Raw genomic sequence first — 18,504 nt, 5'->3', positions numbered from 1 at the left:
ATTGGTGGTTTAATAATGATTTACCAAACCAGAGACTGGATAAAGAAGCTACCCAGTACAAACTAATTTTTTTAACATTTTATTTACTTATTTATTACTGGATAGAGACAGAAATTGAAAAGAGAGGAGGAGATAGAGAGGGAGAGAGACAGAGAGATGCCTGCAGCCCTATTTCACCACTCGTGAAGCTTTCTGCCTGCAGGTGGGGACCAGGGGCTTGAACCTGGGTTCTTGAGCACTGAATGTGTGTGCTTAACCAGGTGTGCCACCGGCTGGCCCCCTAAACTAACTTTTTGAGTTTCCATATGGAGACATAGTAATACTTATCAGAGTCCGTTGCTTTCCCCAAATAATTACTATGATTCAAAGTGAAGAACTGTGCTCTTTTAAACAATGAGCTTTAACTTATGCTCACTGAACTCAGAATACAAACATAATAGATAATTGAGATAATTAGGGAAGGTAAAGAAATAAGACAACGTGACACAGGCGACACTGAAGTGTACTCCCACACAGTAGATTCCTTTATTATTCTCATCTCATATACATAGTGTCCATGGTTGATCCCAAGGCCTCAGGGCTGGGTGGTGGCACACCTTGTACAAGTGTAGATGTTACCATGTGCAAGGACCTAGGGTTCAAGTCCCCAGTCCCCATCTGCAGGTGGAAAGTTTCACAGGTAGTGAAGCAGTGCTACATATGTCTTTCACTCTACCTTTCGGTTGCCCAGACTGAATTTCTGTCTCTATGAAGGAAAGAAAGAAAGAGAGAGAGAAAGAGAAGGAAAGGAGAGGAGGGGAAGGGAGTGGGGGAGGGAAGGGAGAGGGGGAGGGGAAAAGGAGGGGAAGGGATAGGAGGGAGAGGGAAGGGGAGGGAAGGGAGAGGGGAGGAAAGGGAAAAGGAAAAAGAGAGAGAGACAGAAAGAGAAAGGAAAGAACTGGCCATCTCGAGTAGTAGATTCATCATGCAGGCACCAAGACTCATTGACAACCCTGGCAATTAAAAAAAAACAAAAAAACTCAGGGGGTCAGGCAGTGGCACACCGGTTTAAGCGCACATCATACGAAGCACAAGGACCAGCATAAGGATCCCAGTTCGAGTCCCCGGCTCCCCACCTGCAAATCGATCACTTCACTAGCTATCTTCCCCTCCCCTCTCAATTTCTCTCTGTCCTATTCAATAATAATAAATCGCACAGTGTACTCTGACGTATCAGATAACATAGGTGGATTAAGTTTTTCCTAACAATTCCAGCCACACACATCAAAATTCTTTCCCTTTACAGCTGGTGCTTGTGTAAAGTGAAATGCTACACTGTCCTGGGAAATAGCTCAACTGGGAGAGGACTGGACTTGGATGTCCAAGGTTCCTGATTCAATCCGTAGAGCCATATTTGGCAATGTGCCCAGGCTTGTCCTTCTGTGTCTCGCATGAAGCCTTATGTCTCTCATCTGTAATAAGTGAATGAGTCCTTTAAAAACGAGATGGCATGGTCATTTCCAAGTGGCTAACATGGTAGATGGGACGCTCTAAAAGTAAGAAATGCAAAACGTTTTCTCATTAAGGACTGCTTTCTGTTATCTCTCATGAGTGAGCAGGATGTCTTCTTTCTCCTGCTGATAATTTACATCTCCTCATAAATGGGAAAATCCGTTCCCTCCAATATGCCCATCTCCTCACCCTCTTGGATTAATATTTTGTTTAAGGGAAATAAAAACAACAACAACAACAACAAACTGAAATATCATTAATTGTTTTCATTTTAATTGTTATTGATTTATTTATAAAATATATTTTATTTTTTGGATTGTTATGTGGAAAACTGAGAGGTGTGAACAAGGGTAGATGGCATCATGGTTATGCAAAGAGACTCTTATTCCTGAGGCTCCAAAGTTCCAGGTTCATGGTGACTTCACCTTCTTCACCCCATCTTGGATGGAGCTTGAAGGAATCATGTGAAGTGAGATAAGTCAGGAACAGAAGGAGGAATATGGGATGATCTCACTCATAGACAGAAGTTGAAAAACAAGATCAGAAGGGAAAATGCCAAGCAGAACTTGCACTGGAGTTATTATACTGCCCCAAAGTAAAAGACTCTGGGGGTGGACGTAGAGTTCAGGTCCTGGAATATGATGGCAGAGGACCTAGTGGGGGTTGAATTGTTATGTGGAAATGTTATGCATGTACAAACTATTGTATTTTACTGTTTGTTGGTATGCTTCTAAATTCTGCTTATAATACCTTCTGTTTTGATCATCACATTAGGTTGGCTTGTATTGCTTAACTTTGTGGTCTATTTACATAATCATTGTTTTCATGGGTTTAATCCCCACTGGTTCATGCTTTTTTCCTTCTCCCCACCCCCTATCCTACGTACTTCCTCTTCCTGACACTTCCGCCTCAGGAGATTATATAGGACAGCTTTGTGACTAGAGAATAGCTAGCTTGCACTGCATTCCTCATCAATAAAGACTGAACTGCGTCCCACTCAGCCATGAGTCCCCTGGTGGTCTCTCTCTCGCCCGCGAAGCTATCCCGGCAATTGGCGCCCCGAACTGGGACCGGCAACTGTTGACTATAAACCATTAATCCCCCAATAAAGAAATTAAAAAATAGGGGCCAGGTGGTGGCACACTTGGTTGAGTGCACATGTTACAATGTGCAAAGACCCAGGTTCGAGCCCCCAGTCTCCAGCTGCAGGGAGAAAGTTCCACAAGTGGTGAAAAGTGGTGAAGCAGTGCTGCAAGTATCTCTCTGTCTCTCACCCTCTCTACCCCTCCCTTTCCTCTTGATTTCTGACTATCTCTATCCAATAAACAAATAAAGATAATTAAAAAATATATATATTGACAAGACCATATGATAAGAGGGGTACGTACCAGTTGAGGGACAAAAAGAGGGGGGTACAATTCCACACAATTCCTACCACCAGAGTTCTGTATCCCATCCCCTCCCCTGATAGCTTTCCTATTCTGTATCCCTCTGGGAGTATGGACCCAGGATCATTATGAGGTGCAGAAGGTGGGAGGTCTGGCTTCTGTAATTGCTTCTCAGCTGAACATGGGCATTGGCGAGTCGATCCATACTCCCAGCCTGCCCCTATCTTTCCCTAGTGGAGCAGCATTAGTTGTTTTTAAATATTATGAAGACAAAATACCGTGCCCAGATAAGGGTTCTTCTGTTAATCATGTTACTGGGGGTGGGGGGGAGGTGAATGGTCTACAATCCAGTTGTTGACACACAGGGAAAGTTTCTCACTTCTCTGCAAAATAGTCTCACCCTCCCGACTTAGCTCCTTTTCTTTTAAATCATCATGCATAGCTTCTTCCAAAATCTGTGTCTTTCTGTAGGGTATTCAGAAACTCTTGAGTCATTCACTTTGAGCTAACACATTTGTCTATGTCTGCACTTTCCAATGTGTGAGTGAAAGTATGTGGTTCCTAAGAAAGGCATGCCCTAGGCCCACAGCTCCATGGTCCAGAAACATCTTCTGGCACACTGGTCTCCACGCTGGGGTGAAGCGGGATGGCAGAGGGCATGCTGGGACAGGAGGGCACTATCAGAGCGTGAGGAATTCACACCCAGATGAGTATGTAGTCAAAGCAGGAGAGCTGGGAAAGTAAATAAATAGTAACTTGGGGGGCAGGTGGTGGTGGACCCAGTAGAGCACACAAGTCATATATAAAATTATCTAAGTTCGTGGGGTCCGGGAGGTGGTGCAGTGATAAAGCTTTGGACTTTATCAAGCATGAGGTCCTGAGTTCGATCCCCGGCAGCACATGTGCCAGAGTGATGTCTGGTTCTTTCTCTCTCCTCCTATCTTCCTCATTAATAAATAAATATCTTTTAAAAAAAGTATCTAAGTTCAAGACCAGGGTCCCCATCTGCAGGGGTGGGGAAAACTCTATCAAGAGTGGAGCACTGATGAAGTGTCTCTCCTTCCCTGTGTCTCTCTGTCTTTTTCCCTCTCTCTCTCCTCTCTCCCCTCTCTGTTTCACCCTCTATCAAAGACAAAGACAAAAATGATTACCAGAATGAAGGAAGAAGAGAAAGCTTAAAAGAAACTAAACAAAAACTAATGTAACATTTGGGGTATGAAATTCTTAGATATAGGGAGTCAGGCAGTAGCGCAGCGGGTTAAGCACACATGGCACAAAGCGCAAGGACCGGCTTAAGGATCCCGGTTCGAGCCCCAGCTCCCCACCTGCAGGAGAGTTGATTCACAGGTGGTGAAGCAGGTCTGCAGGTGTCTGTCTTTCTCTCCCCCTCTCTGTCTTCCCCTTCTCTCTCCATTTCTCTCTGTCCTATCCAATAACGATGACATCAATAACAATAACATAAAAATTAAAAAGGGCAACAAAAATAAATAAATAAATAAATGTTAAAAAAAAGAGAACTTCTTAGATATAAATTAAGTCACATTGAGGGATCAGGTATGAGTCACATAGCTACTTGCTAGCCTTGGACTTTTCCTTGTATATTTATCATACCTCTAAAATCCCTGGGGTCCAATTACTCTTGCATCATGTGACTTTATACTTTTTTAAAAAGTAAGGGCTTTTATAACTCTATGGCTTATCCTCTAAGCTACACTTGTATACTTAAAATATATATATATAAGCTGGTAATGTAAAGGTGGTTTCCTAAATTTATGTCTGAACAATTCATTATAGATTTAAGTTTTAATTTTTCTAGTAATATCATCTTCCTCCTTTTTTGATCAGGAATTTATTACCGACAATGGCAGAAAAAATCTTACAGAAGTTAGATGCTCTGGATAAGGAAGCAGCGATACTCTTGGTCAGAAGAGCAAAGGTTTGTACAATATAAGACAAATTTAAATTTAACCATTAAAATATCATTTTAACTATGAATCTTTACTCTTCAGTGAATCGTGAATACGAAGATATAAAATAATTCATAAAAAAAGTTAAATACATGAATTGAAAGAGTCATATATGTGAGTGGATATTATAAAGAACTCTGGGGGGGAGGTCAGGCGGTAACACAACGGGTTAAGTGCACGTAGTGCAAAGCGCAAAGACCAGCGTAAGAATCCTGGGTCGAGCCCACCGCTCCCCACCTGCAGGGGAGTCACTTCACAAGTGGGGAGGCAGGTCTGCAGGTGTCTGTCTTTCTCTCCTCTCTGTCTCCCCTACTCTCTCGATTTCTCTCTGTCCTATCCAACAATAACAACATCAATGGCAGAAATAAAACTAAGGAAAACAACAGGGGCAACAAAATGGGAAAAAATGGCCTCCAGGAGCAGTGGATTTGTAGTGCAGGCACCAAGCCCCAGCGAGAAACCTGGAGGCAACAAAACAAAACAAAACAAAACACCTCCTAAGAAGGAACTCCTGGCAGTGGCGATACAGATGAACAAACAAAATGGAAGAAAGGAGGGAAGATGACCTAGAGTGTGAAAAATAAAAGAAGATAACACAAGAGGCCAGGCAGAGGCATGCCTGGTTAAACACTCACATTCCCAGTGAGCAAGGACCCAGGGTCGAGCCCCTGGTCCCCACCTGCCGGGGGAAAGCCTCACAAGTGGTGAAGCAGGGTTGCAGGTGTCTCTATCTCTCTCCCTCTCTATCTCTACCTCCTCCACTCAGTTTCTTCCTCTACCCAATAATAAATAAAGAAAAATAAAGAAATAAGAAGATAACACAGAGAAAAACTCTTTTTCTTGCTGTCACCAGAGCTGTCGGTAGTGCTTAGAGTAAGGATTCCACCGCTATTTTTTTTCCCTTTTGTTGCCTTTCTTTTATTATTGTTGTTGTAGTTATTATTGTTGTTGTATTGATATCGTCGTTGTTGGATAGGTCAGAGAGAAATGGAGAGAGGAAGGGAAGACAGAGAGGGGGAGAGAAAGATAGACACCTGCAGACCTGCTTCACCGCCTGTGAAGCCACGCCCCTGCAGGTGGGGAGCCAGGGGCTCGAAATGGGATCTTTCCTCTGGTCCTTGCACTTTGTGCCCTTAACCCGCTGCGCTACCACCAGACTCCATGGCTGTTTTCTTTTAACGGAGAAGTAGGGGTTGGGGGTGAGGAGGCCCTTGTGCAAGATAATTTATGTGCTTCACCAGGTACACCATGGCCCAACCCTGGAAAGGATTGCTTAAAAACAAAACAGAATTTGACAAAGGTTGGAATATTTCATAAGTAAAAAAAAACTCCGGGTGGGGGAGAGGGTAGATTTTTAGCTTCACTATAAGGGAGTGGGCTGGGGACACAGACCTTTGGTGGGGGGAGCAGGGTTAATATCCACTTATATTAACTTATCAACTTATAAATCTCTATTTAATCAATATGTGAGGGGGAAAATAGATTGAAACTCTCAAGCTTAATAATAAACTAAAAAAAAAAAAAAGTTTAAATATTTTTGTGTGCCCAAAAGCAAAAGTGTAGGTGCTTGAACAATAGTTTGATTATTGTTTTCTTTTGCGATTATTCAGGAAATAGAAATCTATTATATTACAATGATAAAAATTTGAAATGGTAAGACTATCTTACTAAAGCACTAATATCAGATTGAAGACACCCTCAAAATCATTCCTTTTTAATTTTTTAAAAATAGTGAAATTTAACGTGTTCTCCAAAACATAGTCAGTACTGCCTTTGTATATATCTATAGGTTGGGGATAAATTACAAATTTTAGAATTAGAAGGAGGCCTTAGTGGTCATTCAGTCTATTATCCACATTTCATAGATCTGAAAAGAGTGATTCAGGCCCTCAGTAAAAAATAAATAAATAAATAAATAAATAAATAAATAAATAAATAAATAAAGACTTAGTTTTCAGTCTGTAGGATTTTTCCCATTGCTGTGACGCATCTACCAAGCACATTTTGTCCCTGCATATGTCAGGCGACTAATTTCCTTCTTTACACAGAGGCCTTTCCCCGTATATAAAGTGCCTGTTTTCTCATAGTTTTATGCTTTGGCTTTGCTGCAGGAAAACAATCTTCAGAGACAAGTAAATAAAAAGTCTTTGGTTACACCACTGACATTTGACCTTCAGTTGGAATTTGAAGAAGCTAAAACAATAGAAAAGATCACGGAACACAAGTTCAATGGCATTAAAAAACCAACAAGGTAACCATCATAACCACCTCAGAACTTTAGTTTGGTGTTTAAAAAGCACTGCTTTTGATTTGTACTAGACTGTATGATCGGTATTAAATATGTTTTGTCAAATACAGATATTTTTTTCATAATGATGAGTTGCTCTATGCTAGATAAACATCTCTAGCTTATAAAATACTTTTGTAACTTCTCACTATTGCAGACAGTGGTTAAAATTGTGAATTTTTAAAGAAAGACTTTTCTTAAGCTCTATTATATTGTCCCAAACTAGAATCTACTTCAGAGTTTATGAAACAAAAGTATGTCTGGGAAATAAAGTAAGGAGTTTCTCAGCTTTCAAAGCAGCCTGAATGTCATCCTTGGTCTTTCCTTGGCACTGTGCACATATATCACGCTGTGTGATTTTTCTAGACATCAGAAGTGTAGATGAGAGCCCAAAAAGGAAGGAGGGAGGAAGTACTGTGATGTAGATAGTCAATAGAACTTCAGCTCAACTGGACTTTGATAGCGGGGTGGAGACTGTTCTTATCTCATTTGTTCTATGAAATAATCCAGTAAATTAATTGCAATTTTACAGGTGAAAGATCCAAGGCTCACTGACATTAAATAACTCATCCAAGATGGCATTGGGTAACAAATGTTAGAAGCTGGATTTAAATATTTGTAGTCTGGGCAGGGGAGACAGCATAATGGTTATGCAAAGAGACTCTCATGCCTGAGGCCCCAGAGTCCCAGATTCAATCCCCCCCCCCCCATCACCATAAGCCAGAGCTGAGCAGTGCTCTGGTAAAATAAATAAATAAATAAGTATTTGCAATCCAAAATTGAGTCTGTCTTTGATGATGACTCCTATTCAACAGAATGTAATCTCAGAAACCTTTTTTTAGACAACTTGATCATTTTTGTATTGCATATGGAAAAGTATGGTCAAATATTAAATAGAATATGTCATATGCTCTACATTGGTTTGTTCTAGCCCTCCCCTGCCAAGAGAATTGGATGAGTCCTGTTAATTTCGCGGGCCTGCTTGGCCCCGCCCCAAGGAACCCCGGGAGGCCCGGGATGGTTCCAGAATTTATAGCAAGAGGGCAGGCAGGCCATCTTTGTAGAAGACATGAGCCTAGGTGCCCAGGGGTGGCGGCCATGATAGGCCGACGCGGCCCTGCCCCATGGCCCTGCCATGTCTGCTGCCCTGCTCGCAGTGGCCGAGCAGCGTGGAGGGATCACGCGTCCAGTGCCCTGCGCCACGCGGTGGAGATCTGGCTCCTGTGGGCTGGCCTCCTTTAAGATTAACATGGGTTAGAGAGTGAAAATTAGCAGGATCAGAGACAGAGACTGGGAAAGTTCCTGTGGAGGCAAGGCGGTCAACTGCGGCATTCCCTTCGGACAGGGAACCAGGAAGAGGGCTGTGGGAACGAAGGTGTTGAATATACAGTGGTTGGAGGCAGCTTGTGGGCAGATAGAGATACTGCCTAAGCCAATTTAAATTTCCTAGAAAACTTTGTAATGAAGGTACATGCTGAAAATTGTATCAGTACTACTATAATCAGGAAAATAGTGAATGCTATTATATAAAGATGGGCAAGTAAAATTATCACAATAAAATCATATATTTGTATTTTATATATTATAATTAGTATTTACTTAAAGTAATTCAATTCTGATATATTTTAATTAGCTATTTAATATTTACAGTTTTTATTTTATTTTAACCAGAAACCCTCTCTCACCGTAAGCCAGTCATTACTTAAGTAACAGAACATAAAGTAGAAAGTTCTTGCCTTCATATCAACAATTATATGCTGGGGAGTCGGGTGGTAGTGCAGCAAGTTAAGCGCACGTGGCGTGAAACGCAAGGACCAGCATAAGGATCCCTGTTTGAGCCCCCGGCTCCCCACCTGAAGGGGAGTCGCTTCACAGGCGGCAAAGCAGGTCTGCAGGTGTCTGTCTTTCTCTTCCCCTCTCTTTCTTCCCTCCTCTCTCCATTTCTCTCTGTCCTATCCAACGATGACAGCATCAATAAAAACTACAACAATAAAACAACAAGGGCAACAAAAGGGAATAAGTAAATAAATAAATAAACAATTATATGCTGATAGCATTGGTATATCGGATCGATTCAGTTCTTCCAAAGCTTAACATGCAACTCCCAGTCTCTTAAGTGACATTAACTGTAACCTGGGATGTCTATCAGTCTGCACCAGAGCTCACAAACCTCTCTCCCGTAGTAAGTCTACATGTCAGATCTAACTCCAGCGAATCCTGGCTCTTACATCACGATAGCCATGACCACTTAAACCAGAGACTGTCTGGTAACAGCACACTTGTCTCATTCTCAACCTCTAGGCTTCTCCTCTTCACAGTGTGGTCTTCCATCCAACAGAATCTGTATCACCTTAGTAGCAAGTTTTTGAAAGGTAAACTTTCTGACCTTCCCCTACACACACACACACACACATCTTGCAGACAGAACCCATAATTAATAAGTTCTCTCAAATAATTCCTCTGGACACATGTTTGAGAAGCTCGGCCCTAGACCGTGGAGAGTTTATGAAGACTCAAAGGTTGCCAAAACTCACTTGCAGAATACTTGATTCAGTAGCCTAGACTGGAACCTGATAACTTGTGTGTATGTTGGGTTTCCCAGAGATGCAAATCTTGCTGGTCCAGGGCTGTTTGAATCACAGCTTTGACTCACGTCCCACTGGAATCACGTGACCTCCCACCCCCACCTGTTTTAAGAGTCGTGCCAGCTTGCTGAATATCCCAGCGGCTTCCAACCTACAGCTGCCATCACCAATTTAGTGAAGCCTGCCTCCCCCACCCCTTTGTAGCCCAACTTTGCCTTTAAGTCACAGTTTTCAGCCCACCTGCAGATTCACGTTACCTGAAAACCTTTAAAATAATTGGATTCTGTTTTAGTTAACCTGGAGTGGGGCCCAGGCGCTACTATTTTTAAGATTCCACAGATGATTCTCTCATATAGCTACTGTTGAAACTATTCACCTCTGGCGGTTTCTTCCTTAATAGCTCCCTAGACATCTTTTCCACTTCATTATTACCTCAGAATCTCTCCATTTTTCCTTGACTAGATGGGAAGTGGTAAAAGTGATGGTACCAGGTACCCAAAGTTTTGCTGGAAGGATTCTTATTTCTTTTTTTTTTCCCCTAATGAGAAGAGAGTCTTTCATTCATTCAAACAAATCTCCCTTTTGCTTTGAATTGATATCGTTTTTGATATTTCTCAAAAAATACATACTCTCTTCTGAAAGTTAACATACTTGGACCTTTACAAAAGAACCATTCTTATTTTAACAAAAGCCCTTTATTTTATTTATTTATTTACCTCTGGGGTTATCACTGGGGCTTGGTGCCAGCATTGCCTGGCCCCCACCAAATAAACAAACAAACAAATAAATAAAAATACCCTGGAGCATAAGGGATTTTAAGAGAGATAGCATCATTTCTTCAGTGCTAGAGCATCTAGTGGTAAATTATTAAATTAAAATGACTATTTTAGCAGTAACAATGTGGTTAGAAATAAGGAGCACACGAGATGATAATAGATTCAGAATATATCCATGTTTCTAAGCACATACTTTGGATGTGTGAGGCCCCGAGTTCAAACCCTGACTGAAAGAAACAAACAAATTATATTTTCTTTGAATTCATAGAGTTTTTACTCATAAGAACTGTTTTCTTTGGTTGAGCACACATGTTGCAATGCTCAAGGACCCAGGTTTGAGCCCCCAGTCCCCACCTGCAGGGGGAAAGCTTTGCCAGTGGTAAAGCAGGGCTGCAGGTGTAGCTCTGTCTCTTTCTCTCTCTGTCTTTCCCTTCCTCTCAATTTCTGACTGTCTCTATCCAATAAATAAATAAAGATAATTTAAAAATTTTTTTTAAAAGGAGAGCTTTTTCTTGAAAACAGATATGCATGGGCTGGGGAAATAGGATAGGAGTTGTGCAGAAGTCTTTCATGCCTGAGGCTCCAAGGTTCTGAGGCTCTGAGACTTCATGTGCAATCCCTGGTATCACTTTAAGCCAGAGCTGAGTGGTGCTCTGGTTACAAACAATAAACATGCATTGAAGGCGAGGGAAGTGGTCCAGTGATACAGCGCCTATCTTGCATGTGTGAGGCCCTGGGTGTGAACCCCAGCACCACATGGGAGTAACAGATGGTGCTGACGTTGCTCCATCAATGGTGCAGTGGTACTGAGCCTTCTCTAAAATAAAGAGCAGCAGGGGCAGGACAGATGGTGGTGCACCAGTTAAGTGGTTAAGCGCACATAGTACTAAGCACAAGTCCCTGCTCAGGAATCCTGGTTCAAGCCCCTGGCTCCCCATCTGCTGGGGCGGGGGGGCTTCACAAGTAGTGAAGCAGGTTTGCAGGTGTCTCTTTTTCTCTCTCCCTCTCTATCTTCCCCTCCTCTTTCAATTTCTCTCTGTCCTATGCTACAAAAACAGAAAAAATGACCACCAGGAGAAGTGGATTTGTAGTGCAGGCATCCAGCCCCCAGTGATAACGTTGGAGGAGAAAAGAAAGAAAGAGAGAAATGAAGAAAGAGAGAAAGAGAGGGATAAAGAAGAGTAGCATAGATATTTAACTAAAGAAAACAGAAATTTAACACATTTTAGAATCAGTTGCAACTGTTCTCTTTATTTATATGTAATTATCTTCTCTTAATGTAAGTCTAGCCTTTAGTTGTAAAATATTCTTTTGACCTTTTCAGTATAGACTTGCCATTTATTATTTTTTAAATGATTTATTTTCATCAGAAAGAGAGAAAATGACAGAATACTAAAGTACTGGCTCTGACATTTGGTGGCACTGCACCCCATAAAGAATTCTGGTCCATATTTCCAGAAGGGTAAATGTTAGGGGAAGATGACCAGAGGGCTCTGAATTCCAATTCCATCAGGACCCGGAGGGAGAAGAGGAAAAAAAAAAGAAAAAAAATGAAGGACTCTCAAAAGTAGTAGGTGTGACTTAGAAAGGAAGTGAAGGCAGAACCACAGGAAACATGGGCAAATATATAAAAATGTAGACAGATAGTGATAGAAGTAATAGTCAACCCCATGTCTGTGATCTGGGGAACTACTGCAGTTTCCAGTGGAGGAAATGGGAGCACAGAGCTCTGGTGGTGGGCAAGGTGGAAAATTATACCCCCGTTATCTTATAATTGGGTAAATTAATATCAAATCACTAACAAAATTTTTTTTAATTATTATTATTATTATTTTACCATGATTACTGATAAGCTCTGACATATGGTGGTGTTAAGGATCAAATCTGGGATTTGGGAGCCTCAGGAATGAAAGTCTTTTGCATAACTGTTATGCTGTTGCCCCAGACAAGATTTATTTATTTATTATTATTATTTTTTTTTTTTGCCTCCAGGGGTATCACTGGGGCTCGGTGCCTGCAGTATGAATCCACTGCTCCTGGAGGCCATTTTTTTCCATTTTGTTGCGTGCAGGGGGAGAGAAAGACAGATACCTGTAGACCTGCTTCACCACTTACAAAGTGACCCCCCTGCAGGTGGGGAGTGAGGGACTTGAACCTGGATCCTTACTCCAATCCTTGAGCTTGGTGCCATGTGTGCTTAACCCGGTGCACTACCACCTGGCCTCCAATTATTATTTATTTTTAAGGTTCACAGATATGGGAATTTTCAGATGAAACTAGTCCCTATGTGCTATATTTATGATAAAATTAGTTAATTGCAAAGAGAAAAAAATCATAGCTTAAAAAATTTAATTATAAAAGAAATGAGTTTCATATGTCTCATTTGCATCTCTGAAACTAGAGAAACACTAAACCATTTTCAACTCTGATCAGAATAGCAACTCAGGCATCTTCTCTTTGGGTTAATCATGGTTTATAAATGACAGTAACAAAGAGGCAGATTTCGGGGGTTGGGCGGTAGCGCAGCGGGTTAAGCGCCCATGGCGCAAAGTACAAGGACCGGCATAAGGATCCTGGTTCAAGCCTCCTGCTCCCCACCTGCAGGAGAGTCACTTCACAGACTGTGAAGCAGGTCTATAGGTGTCTGTCTTTCTCTCCCCCTCTCTGTCTTCCCCTCTTCTCTTCATTTCTCTCTGTCCTATCCAACAATGGACGACATCAACAATAACAACCACAACAAGGCTACAAGGGCAACAAAAGAGGGAAAAAAAAAGACCTCCAGGAGCAGTGGATTCATAGTGCAGGCACTGAGCCCCAGCAATAACCCTGGAGGCAAAAAAAAAACAAACAGATTTATGGACAGGAAATAATTTAGATTATAATCTACCTATGTAATCCTTCTGATGAATTTACTTGCAGAAGTATTTCGTGCAAACTAAAACTAAGCACAAACAAAAGATCCAAATGGGATATTCAATATTATGGGAAAAAATGTATTTGAATTCATTCCTTGATGCCTGAAGGAAAACTCTGGGCTTCCGTCTCAAGAAGGCATTTTTATAAATAGCATGAGATTAGTCAAAGAATTACGCGGGAATAGTCCAGGTGGGAAGCAAGAGCCTTTAGAACCACCCTCATGCTTCCATCTGCCTTCTGTCCATATCCTGGGTTTCTTTAGGCCGCAGTTTGGCAAAGGACAGCCCCTCAACATTAAGTTGGAGGACTCGAAGAGCAGGACCAACATCTTGAAAGCTGTCAGGAGCTGCTTGTTGCTGGCTTTGAAAGTGACTGGGATCCATGTGGATTCAGTGGCTAGGAAGGATCGTCAGTTTCCCCAATGAATGGGTACTCACGGGATGCATCACGGGAAGGTCGATCCAATAGGCTGCAGTGCTACTTCAGTGATTCATCTAACCCATGTGCAACAGCCTTCTCTAACTCTCTTTTCTTTTTTTATATTTATTTACCCTTTTGTTGCCCTTGGTTTTTTATTATTGTTGTTGTAGTTGTTGTTGTAGTTATTACTGATGTCATCGTTAGATAAGACAGAGAGAAACAGAAAGAGATGGGGAAGACAGAGGGGGGAGAGAAAGACAGACACCTGCAGGCCTGCTTCACCGCCTGTGTAGCGACTCCCCTGCAGTTGGGGAGCCGGGCTGAAACGGGGATCCTTACACAGGCCCTTGCGCTTAACCCACCGCGCTACCACCCGACTCCAAATTCTTTTCTTTTTAAATCTTTTACTTATTTGTTTTTTTATTTTCATTATCTTTATTTGTTGGCTAGAGAATGCCAGAAATCAAGAGGGGCGGGGCTATAGAGAGGGAGAGAGAAAGACACCTGCATCCCTGCTTCACCCCTTACAAAGCTTTCCCCCTGCAGGTGGGGACCGCAAGCTCGAACCCGGGTCTTTGCACATGGCTATGTGTGAGCTTAATCAGGTGTGCCACCACCTGGCCCCTAAATCTTTTATTTATTTATTATAGAGAGAGAAATTGAGAGAGGAGAGAGAGATAGAGAGGGAGAGAGACACCTGCAGCCCTGCTTCACCACTCTTGAAGCTTTCCCCCTACACGTGGCAACCAGGGACTTGAACCTGGGTCCTTGCACTATGTAATGTGTGCACTTAACCAGGTGCACCACCGCCTGGCCCCCCAGCCTTCCCTTGATTCTAGTTCATGCAATGCAAAATCAAGACCTTTACCTATAGAGGCCTTAGCTAAATAAAGCAGAATCTAGTTTCACAAGGAATTTTTCTATGTACAAGAGCAAGAATCTGTAACTAGGTAATGAATCAAAAAAACGGGCAGGGCTGGGAGTCGGGCGGTAGCGCAGCAGGTTAAGCGCACGTGGTGCAAAGAACAAGGACCGGCATAAGGATCCCAGTTCGAGCCCCTGGCTCCCCACCTGGAGGAGGGTTGCTTCACAGGCGGTGAAGCAGGTCTACAGGTGTCTATCTTTCTCTCCCCCTCTTTGTCTTCCCCTCCTCTCTCCATTTCTCTCTGTCCTATCCAACAACGACAACATCAGTAACAACAACAACGATAATAACTACAACAACATCAAATAGATGCTTCCCTTCACAGGTTCACAGTTCTTGACTTCTGCTTCTAGAGAAGCAGCTCAGAGCAGAATGACAAGATACCTGATTCCTCTTGCACACCAACTGGTAAAGTGAGCGCGACCGATTTTCAGTGGTTGGTAGAATATACTTATCCAGATGTCTGTCGTTCAAGAAGAAATTATAATATATCCATTTATATCTGTTTTATATATTTATAAATATACTCGTTTTATATAGTCTCTAAGTCTATCTGCTTCTAGGTCAAGGATTTTTTCCCCTTTTGTTGCCCTTGTTGTTTTATTGTTGTAGTTATGATTCTTGTTTTTGATGATGTCCTTGTTGTTGGATAGAACAGAGAGAAATGGAGACAGGAGGGGAAGACAGAGAGGGGGAGAGAAAGATAGACACCTGCCAACCTGCTTCACCGCCTGTCAAGCGACTCCCCTGCAGGTGGGGAGCCGGGGAATAGAACCGGGATCCTCAGCTGATCCTTGTGCTTTGCGCCACATGCGCTTAATTAACCCACTGTGCTACCACCCAACTCCCCTAAGTCAAGGATTTTTAATTTAGCTATATCTCAATTAAGTTGACAAAATTTACCTAGAATAAAGCTTTATCTAAAAGAAAGCAACATGACAAGGGTCTATGTAAATAGAAAAGTCATGACCAGACAAGGGTAGAATTTGCATATAATTCATCTTATAAATCAAATATGTAGTACTTAATTCAATCTTGCTTATGTTAAGTACATTTATGTGAAGGATAATAATTGTCATCTCCCAGTATCTCCACCAAACTTTGACTTTAAGAACATTTCAGAAAATTGACATATCTAACACTGCCCAGAAGAATGTTGTGGTATTGCAGTTTGAGGCATGGAAGAGAGAAAAGCCAGCGGCATCAGCTAGTGTTAAAATTGAGGAAAGAGCTATAACTGTGGGTGTAGAAAAAGGATGGTTGTATTTTGCAGATGATATTCAACAGAGATATAAATGGGGAATAGTCTCAACAAGAAACAGAATGGAAGTAAATCAATAGAGAGAGGACCTAGTGGGGGTTGTATTGTTATGTGGAAAACTGAGAAATGTTATGCATGTACAAACTATTGTATTTACTGTCGACTATAATGAATTTAAAAAATTTTTTTACATATTTATTTATTCTCCCTTTTGCTGCCCTTGTTTTTTATTGCTGTTGTAGTTATTATTGTTGTAGTTATTATTGTTGTTGTTAGATAAGACAGAGAGAAATGGAGAGAGAAGAGGAAGACAGAGAAGGGGAGAGAAAGATAGACACCTGCAGACCTGCTTCACCCACCACCTGTGAAGCGACTCCCCTGCAGGTGGGGAGCTGGGGGCTTGAACCGGGATCCTTAGGCTGTTCCTTGTGCTTCACACCACATGCGCTTCACCTGCTGTACTACCGACCGACTCCCAACTGTAATACATTAATTCCCCAATAAAGAAATTTTAAAAAAGAAAAAAATTTAGAAAGTAGTCAAAATACATTTACAAAATAAATGCTTGAATTTCTTCAAATTAAAATAAATAATGGTGATGTTGTGTATGATACAGCAAATCCTAAAGGGATATTTCAAAATTAACCTCTCTTCTCTTCTCTTCTAACCCCCTTTCCCTCTAATTTGGAAATCGTAGGGCCAGGCAGGGGTAGATAGCATAGTGGTTATGCAAACAGACTCTCAAGCCTGTGGCTCCAAAGTCTCAGGCTCAATTTCCCACATCACAATGAGCTACCACGAGCCAGGGCTGAGCAGTGCTCTGGTTAAAAAAAAAAAAAAAAAAAAAAATTATTAAAAGGGAAGGCGTAGATAGCATAATGGTTATGCAAAGAGACTCTCATATCTGAGTCTCCAAAAGTCCCCGTTCCAATCCTCCGAACCACTATAAGCCTATTGTCTTGTCGATCATTATTAAATCAATAATTTTTTAAAAAGGAAATAGTAGAGGGTTAGAGTCAGCATCTACAAATTTGTTAGAACCAAATTTTGAGTTTTTGGAAATGTTGTGAGATGATTATTAGATGTAGTCATTATTAAAAATTAAATTATGTAAACTGAAAATGCAGTGAGATGCCAAAACCAAAGATAGTACTCCACAAAGTCATCACTTCTTAGTTATTTTACTACAAGTTATTTCCATCTATAGTAGCATTAGAAATATCACACTATTGGGGTCTGGCGTTAGCGCAGCGGGTTAAGTGCACATGGTACAAAGCACAAGGACTGGTCAGGATCCTGGCTTGAACCCCCACCTCCCCACCTGTAGGGGGGTCGCTTCACAGGCAGTGAATCATGTCTGCAGGTGTCTATCTTTTTTTTGCCTTTTTATTTATTATTATTTGTTTTATTTTATTTATAAAAAGGAAACACTGATAAAACCATAGCATAAGATGGGTACAACTCCACACAATTCCCACCACCAGAACTCTGTATCCCATCCCCTCCCCTGATAGCTTTCTATTCTTTATCCCTCTAGGAGTATGGACCCAAGGTCATTGTGAGGTGCAGAAGGTGGAAGGTCTGGCTTCTGTAATTGCTGAACATGGGTGTTGACAGGTCAATCCATACTCCCAGCCTGTCTCTCTCTTTCCCCAGTGGGGTGGGGTTCTGGGGAATCAGAGCTCCAGGACACATTGGTGGGGTTGTCTGTCCAGGGAAGTCTGGTTGGTGTCATGCTTGCATCTGGAACCTGGTGGTTGAAAAGAGTTAACAGATAAAGCCAAACAAATTGTTGACTAATCATGAACCTAAAGGCTGGAATAGTGCAGATGAAGAGTTGGGGGGCAGGGATCCTCCATTTTGTAGATAGCTAGTAGGCATATTTTAGTTATATTCTAAAAGGCCTGTGGCTATACTAGGGTTTTTTTTTCCCCTGAGCCTGACATCTGATATGCAGGTGGATCCAAGTTATTGTCTGGGGAGATGATGTCATGGCTGGAAAAAGGGCCAGAAAGCTGCATCAGGGAAGAGAGTAGCTTCCAAATATGGGAAAGGTGTATAAATATTGTTGACTGTAAACCCCATCGATTTGATGTGATCTGGGGCCCATATTCAGCTTAGGAGCCTGTGTGACCTCTGCATCCCTGTAGATCTGAGCTCACATTCTGTGTCTGTCTTTCTATCTCCCTCTCAGTCTCCCCTCCTCTCGTGATTTCTTTCTGTCCTATCCAGCAACAACAACAGCAACAAAAACACTAATAATAATGACAACAATAAGGGCAACAAAATGGGAAAAATGGCCTCCAGGAGCAGTGGATTCGTAGTGCAGGCACTGAGCTCCAGCAATAACCCTGGAGGGAAAAAAGAAAGAAAGAAAGAAAGAAAGAAAGAAAGAAAGAAAGAAAGAAAGAAAGAAAGAAAGAAAGATCACACTATTACACCTTTCTGCCTAATTCAGTGATGACCTATTTGTATCTTGAAAATAATT

The 18,504-nt window shown here is 41.7% G+C and overlaps 1 protein-coding gene across 1 annotated transcript in view; it reads left to right on the top strand.

The window, feature by feature from the left end:
* Positions 1–1,310: 1,310 nt before the first annotated feature.
* Positions 1,311–18,504, top strand: part of C13H1orf141 (chromosome 13 C1orf141 homolog) — a 47,212-nt gene continuing 30,018 nt past the window's right edge. Inside the window, exons 1-3 of the mRNA XM_060205084.1 lie at positions 1,311–1,535; positions 4,725–4,815; positions 6,958–7,097. Coding sequence (XP_060061067.1) covers positions 4,741–4,815; positions 6,958–7,097 — 215 coding nt within the window. The 5' untranslated portion in view covers positions 1,311–1,535; positions 4,725–4,740. The remainder of the gene's footprint in view (positions 1,536–4,724; positions 4,816–6,957; positions 7,098–18,504) is intronic.

Source organism: Erinaceus europaeus, chromosome 13, assembly GCF_950295315.1.
Source record: "Erinaceus europaeus chromosome 13, mEriEur2.1, whole genome shotgun sequence".
In the NCBI taxonomy this organism is placed as follows: Eukaryota; Metazoa; Chordata; class Mammalia; order Eulipotyphla; family Erinaceidae; genus Erinaceus; species Erinaceus europaeus.
Note: the sequence above shows the minus strand (reverse complement) of the source record. Positions and strands in the feature narration are given on the sequence as shown.